Consider the following 6878-nt stretch of genomic DNA (forward strand, 5'->3'; position numbering starts at 1 on the left):
TTATTAAAAATAGATGATCCAAAATAATTAGTACTATTTTAATAAATTAAGATATAATTAGTTGTTTGTTTCCATCGCTTGGTCAACTGAAATTCCTTCAGCATCTCGAGCTGGTAGGCTTCCATATGGTTGAATGCATCGTACCTACATTTTATGGTATTGATGGTAACAATAATGGATCAAGCAGCAATAACACCAATATCCAAGTGTTTCCGTTACTCAAAGAACTATTATTGGAGGATATGCCTAGCCTTACTGAGTGGAAGGAAGTGCAATTGTTTCCAAAAGGAAATGTTGGTAGACACAGACTTGGAGTTAGAATGTTTCCTGTGCTTAAGAAGTTGATGATTAGGAACTGTCCTTCGCTAAAAAGTACTCCAAATCAATTTGAGATCCTACGTGACTTGAGCATTGAAGGAGTTGACAGTGAAATTCCATTGTTGAACTTGTGCAGCAACTTGACATCTCTGGTAATGCTTATTATCAGAGATGTGAAACAGCTCACTTGTCTTACAGATGAGATACTATGCAACAATTTCTCTCTTGAACATCTTTTGAACAATGGCTCAAGATGCTCGAGAGAGTTGCTGAAGATGCTGAAAATGTGTTTGACGAATTCAGGTATGAATCTCTCAAAAGACAAGTGAAGATCCGAAACAACCCAATGAAAAAGGTCAGTGATTTCTTTTCTCATACAGATTTTAAGAGAAAAATGTCTCGAAAAATCAACAACATCAATGAGGAGTCGAGAGCTATCAATAAGTTAGCCAATGACCTCGGTCTCCAATCACTGATGGTTCCTCCTCGGCAAATACTACCGATTCGAGAAACAGATTCCGTAGTAGTTGATGTTGTTGGTAGAGACAAGGATGTTGCTGAAATAAAGGAGAAGATATTGACCATGAGAGATGATACTGATCTGTGCACCATTCCCATAGTGGGCATGGGGGGTTTAGGGAAAACAACTGTGGCTAAGAGAATTTTTAATGATGAGCAGATCGAGAAACACTTTGAAAAGAGAGTTTGGTTGTGTCTACCTGAAATGTCAGAAACAAAAAGCTTTCTTGAACTGATCCTCGAATCATTGACAGAGAGGAAACTTGAGGTCCAGAGTAGAGATATAATAGTCAAGAAGCTCCGAGATGAACTGGCAGGAAGAAAGTATTTGCTTGTCCTGGATGATTTGTGGCGTGTTGACCCAACATTGTGGCATGAGTTCTTGGACACTTTGAAGGGAATAAACACAACCAGAGGAAACTGCATTCTTGTGACGACTCGTATGAAACTGGTGGCATCCACAGTAGCTGTAGGTCTTCATATGTTGGGAAAATTAGCAGATGATCATTGTTGGTCCATTTTCAAACAAAGAGCATTCGTTGATGGGGAAGTTCCAGAGGAAATGGTAATCACAGAGAACAGGATTGTTGAAATGTGTCAAGGTCTACCGTTGGCAGCAGGTGTGTTGGGAGGCCTCATACGCAACAAGGAAAAACATGAATGGCAGGCAATTCTTGATAGCAACTCCCTTGTTGCACATGAAGATGATCTTGGGGAAAATAGCATTAAAAAAATTCTAAAACTCAGCTATGTTTATCTACCATCTCCGCACCTGAAAAAATGTTTTGCTTACTTTGCAATGTTTCCAAAAGATTTTGAGTTTGAAAAGGACCAACTAATCCAACTCTGGATGGCAGAAGGCTTTCTCCATCCATGTCAAGAGACCATTGTGATGGAAGATGTTGGGCACAAGTTTTTTCAAATCCTGTTGCAAAATTCCTTGCTGCAAGATGTTAAGCTAGATGAGCACAACGTTATAACACACGGTAAGATGCATGATCTTGTGCATGATTTGGCTGGAGATATCTTAAAATCTAAACTATTTGATCCGAAAGGAGATGTTGGTGAAATTTCTTCTCAAGTTCGATATTTTGGATCAGACTCACCAATTGATCAAATAGATAAGATAAATGAGCCAGGACGTTTGTGCGCATTGTTCTCGAGAAGCAATATACCTAATGATGTGCTATTTAGCTTTCAGTTCTTGAGAGTTTTAAATTTGTCCAGATCAGGCATCAAGGAGTTGTCAGCCTCAATTGGCAAGTTAGTATACTTGAGATATCTTGATCTCTCCTACAGTGGGATCAAAGCCTTGCCCAACTCCATTTGCAAGCTCTACAGTATGCAAACTTTGAGAGTTAGTAAATGCTTTTTACTGAAGGAGCTTCCAGATGAAATGGCAAATATGATAAGTTTGAGACACGTTTATTACAATTCTCTGTGTATGGATAATAAGCATTTTCAGATGCCATTTAACATGGGGAAATTGACTTGTCTTCATACCCTACAGTTTTTCAAAGTGGGTTCAGAGAAAGGCCGTCGAATAGAAGAAATAGGTCATTTGAAAAACCTGAGAGGTGAATTGACGATTGAAGGTCTCCAATTGGTATGCAATAGAGAAGAAGCTCGAACAGCGTACCTACAAGAGAAACCAAAAATCTACAAGCTGAAATATGTGTGGTCCCATGATGAACCAGAAGGATGTGAGACCAGTGATGAGTATGTGTTGGATGGTCTTCAACCGCATCCTAACTTGAAAACTTTAGCGGTAGTGGAATATATGGGGACTAGATTTCCTTCATGGTTCAGTGAAGAGTTTCTACCAAATTTGGTCAGGTTGAAATTGAGTGGTTGCAAAAGGTGCAAAGGAATTCCATCGCTTGGTCAACTGAAATTCCTTCAGCATCTTGAGCTGGTAGGGTTCCATAAGGTGGAATACATCGAACCTACATTTTATGGTAACGATAATGGATCAAGCAGAAATAACACCAATATCCAAGTGTTTCCGTTACTCAAAGAACTATTATTGGAGGATATGCCTAGCCTTACTGAGTGGAAGGAAGTGCAATTGTTACCAAAAGGAAATGTTGGTAGAGACAGACTTGGAGTTAGAATGTTTCCTGTGCTTAAGAAGTTGACGATTAGGAACTGTCCTTTGCTAAAAAGTACTCCAAATCAATTTGAGATCCTACGTGAATTGAGCATTGAAGGAGTTGACAGTGAAATTCCATTGTTGAACTTGTGCAGCAACTTGACATCTCTTGTAATGCTTATTATCAGAGATGTGAAACAGCTCACTTGTCTTACAGATGAGATACTACGCAACAATTTCTCTCTTGAACATCTTTTGGTCTTAAATTGTGGAGAGTTTCGTGAATTGCCCCAGAGCTTGTACAATCTCCGTTCACTTGAGAGCTTAAGTATTGGCGACTGCACCAATTTCAGTTCCATTCCTGTTTCCAGAGGAGAGAATCATTTGACTTCCCTCCTAAAACTTCGGTTATACAATTGTGACGGATTGACTAGTTTATCAAGCGGACTGCTAGAGCATTGTCAGTCTTTGGAATCTCTGAATGTCAACAAATGTAACAACTTGGTTTCCTTGCCTTTACATGTGTGGGGAATGCCTTCACTTTCATATTTGAATATATCAAAATGTCCCAAATTGGAAAGTGTACCTGCAGGGAGCCTTCACCGTCTCACAGGGTTAAAGACATTGCATATTGGTCCTTTCTCAGAGTTGGTGGATTTTGAGGCATTCCAATTGATTTTTAATGGCATTCAGCAGCTATCATCCCTTTGTGTGCTGTGGGTGTACGGACATGCACACTGGGATTCTCTGCCCTATCAACTTTTGGAATTCTCTTCCGTAACAGAGATCGGAATAACTGATTTTGGAATCAAGGCTTTTCCTATTGAAACATTGGAGCTAGTAAGCTGCAAACAGCTACAACATCTGCTGATCAATGATTGTCCGTACTTAGAAGCTCTGTCAGATGGGCTTGGCAACCTTGTTTCTTTGGTAGAGTTAAGTTTATCTAACTGCAAAAATCTACAGCATCTTCCATCCAGAGATGCCATGCGGCGCCTCACCAAATTACGGCGCCTGAAAATTAAAGGCTGTCCACAGTTGGAAGAAAGCTGCACCAATCGTAGTGGCACAAACTCACAGTGGTCCAAGATTTCTCATATTCCACAAATTAGCGTGGAGTTCACGACAATTCAGGACTTGCGTAAGTTTCTGTTTCTCTTTAGCTTTCGAAGCTTTTCATTCAATCCTTTGGAACTATTTGATACTTTTGAGATATTCACTCCTTTAAAGATGTGTTTTAATCATCAAAGTTTATATTCTTTGTCATAGGCGACTAGAACAAGTGCTATGCTACAAGGTTTCTGTGGTAAACAGTCTCTCCGGGACATATTCTTCGGCTATAGACCTGTTACTGGCTCTTCCATGAATATTTGGTAAGGACTACAGAATCTCTCAAATAAAATGAGCTATCGCATGTCGTTATCGTTCAAAGAGCTCTATGTATGCTTCTTGCAAACTTCAATTCTGGTCTCCTTTGTTTGAGCTGATTTCTAGTGCAAAATGAGATAGTTGAGTGATGCAATAAGGAGAATCAGAAGTAAAATTGTCGAACTGCTAAAATATCAGTTTTGAAAGAAAATCAGTTTGTTAGTTGCAAGGAGATTTAGGAAGTAAGCTGTTAGATAGAGCCTACATTAGTTTCAGTCCATAACATTACATGATGATAGGAAAGTCATGTATTGCATTCTCACTATATTTGAACTCCGACTATTTTTCCCCTTTCTTTCGTTATATTAAAGCCTGACCCCTTCCCTTTCCCAACCTATACGAAAGAAGAAGAATCTCCGTATTTGTCATATCTATTCAGGTGCTATGGTGAAGCTAATGAAAGGTATGGATGGTTGGTGCCATTGAAATCAGTTTATGAGCTATTCATGTGTGGCAGATCAAATAATTCTTACTGATGATGCTACATTTAGACTGTTTCCATGGATTCAGCTAGGAGGTTTCTGCGGTACAAAAGGCAAATTGTATGTTCAAGAACAACTTCATATGGTTTTGTTTTTCAGCTCCATTTCTCATGAGAATATTGTACTACTAACAGGGATGCTATCATAGCAATATCCGTTGCGAAGGACCAGTTTGAGTGGCATCTGTCCATTAAGTTGAAGGTTTCTCTACTCTGCTTATCAGACCAAGCATTCCATGTAAGCTTCTTCTAAATGGTTTTTGTTGCTCACTTACGTCTTGTGATTTGTAAAGTTAGTCCATTTCATCGGTATATGCCAAATTATTCAAAATTACTGTTTCATACAAAAAATGCGAAGCAAAGGCAACAATGGCAGAACAAAAGCTATTCTTTGTTTGAATTCATTGTGTATAAATTATTCACTTTCTTTTAGTAAAAGAAGACACTTTTGAGAAGAAGACATTGTGAAGGTCTGAAGGAGCAAATGCAACAATGGCCGACCCTGTAATTAGTGCTACTGTTCAAGTTTTGCTTGAAAAGCTACTTTCTCTCACTATCGAATTCTGTTCATGAGCTATTCATAAGATGAAGCTGTGATACGAAGACAAAATGTATGTTCCGGCTGACACAGGATTCTTAGATTCAAGACAGATTTCATTTTGGATTCCGTTGATAGTAGACGCTTCTCCAAATTATGTTCACAGTTTTTGACATTATTTTGTTTTTCCTATTTCTTTTTCAGGAGACTGGTTGTACAAAGCAGAAAAATACAAGGTAAGTCAGTTTTTGTATGCACACTGCTCGTTATTTCTCTTCACAACAGAGGATAATTCATTGAAACATTTGCAATTTAAGAAAAAGACTGCTATGTCGTCTTGAATTTAATATAAAAGAGTGCCTCATTGGCTCTGAAATGTCCTTAGGCCTATACCACCTCATCTTAATAGGTCTTGCTTTGTACTAAAAAACTTTTTTTGGTGGTTATTTGTAACGAGTTGCTTCTCCAATAATACTTTTTACCATATCCTATGTTTCAGATTCTTGGTTGAAACAATGACATGGACCTTGTCGAGATGGTAGATTGGAGCAGACTTCTCTTAGATGTGTTTAAGTGTCATGATTGGCAAGGGAAATTGCATTTGGTGGAAACTGGAGAGGATATATTATGTATGACTAAGATTTGAACAGTGTACATGCCTTTCGTAGAAATAGAGTTTTTGTTTCCAGAAAACATTTTGAACTTGTAATTATAAAGACTGAATGTGTGCTGAAAATGCAATCCTAATACGACTAACTACTGATCCTAATACGACTAAGCTATTGAATGATGTCCTAACGCCAGATGTTCTACTAGTACTTAGCTGCTGCATCATTACCTAATATATAGCTTCTTTAATGTATCTTCTATTTTTAAGATTGAAATTCGATGTTCGAATTTCTATCTGAATTTGAAGAGAAGTAGTTTTTGGTTTTGGTTCGAGTAGTTAAGCTTCAACCTTGCTGGGTTTTGTCTTTATGCTAGAAGGAATGAGATAAATCCTTTAATGTTACAACAAGTGGAGTAGAATAGATAATTGTACTACTCATTTTGGACTTTGTTTTATTTCATATATAAAATTTAAATAAAACTACTTGTACGAATAAAATAAACTAAAACTACTTGTACAAATAAAATAAAACCACTTGTACAAATAAAACAAAAAACTACTTAAATAAATGAATATAAGAGGAAAAAGGAGCACAAACTTGGTCTTCATTCACAAATCACATGTATTTAGCCACCTTTTTTATTTTTTTTATTCTTTTTTACTGTTTGAATGAATTATTGACTTCCTTTTAGTGCTCTGCAAAAAGAAGACTTATCACTTTGACAAGACATTGATTTTGTGAAGAAGCAAACACAACAATGGCCGATCCTGTAATTGGTGCTACTGTTCAAGTTTTGCTTGAAAAGTTGATTTCTCTCACTATCGAGGAGGTCAACAGCTCAAGGGATTTCAACAAAGATCTCGAAATGTTGACACAAAATGTATCCTTAAT

At 37.6% G+C, this 6878-nt stretch overlaps 1 protein-coding gene across 4 annotated transcripts; it reads left to right on the forward strand.

Moving 5' to 3' along the window:
- Positions 1-310: 310 nt before the first annotated feature.
- On the forward strand, positions 311-6315 carry LOC102585712 (putative disease resistance protein RGA3). 4 transcript variants are annotated; one of them, XM_015305502.1, is made up of 7 exons: positions 311-4070; positions 4199-4302; positions 4737-4899; positions 4974-5076; positions 5272-5449; positions 5581-5612; positions 5876-6315. In XM_015305502.1, the coding sequence occupies exons 1-2, from the start codon at positions 572-574 to the stop codon at positions 4204-4206; spliced, it is 3507 nt and encodes a 1168-aa protein (XP_015160988.1). In that variant the 5' UTR covers positions 311-571; the 3' UTR covers positions 4207-4302; positions 4737-4899; positions 4974-5076; positions 5272-5449; positions 5581-5612; positions 5876-6315. The 4 variants fall into 4 exon arrangements, with proteins under 4 accessions (XP_015160988.1, XP_015160989.1, XP_015160990.1 ...); XM_015305503.1 differs by having other exon boundaries at positions 5309-5449; XM_015305504.1 differs by lacking the exon at positions 5272-5449.
- Positions 6316-6878: the final 563 nt, after the last annotated feature.

The sequence above is a fragment of the Solanum tuberosum genome, unplaced genomic scaffold (assembly GCF_000226075.1).
Source record: "Solanum tuberosum cultivar DM 1-3 516 R44 unplaced genomic scaffold, SolTub_3.0 scf00806, whole genome shotgun sequence".
NCBI lineage: Eukaryota > Viridiplantae > Streptophyta > Magnoliopsida > Solanales > Solanaceae > Solanum > Solanum tuberosum.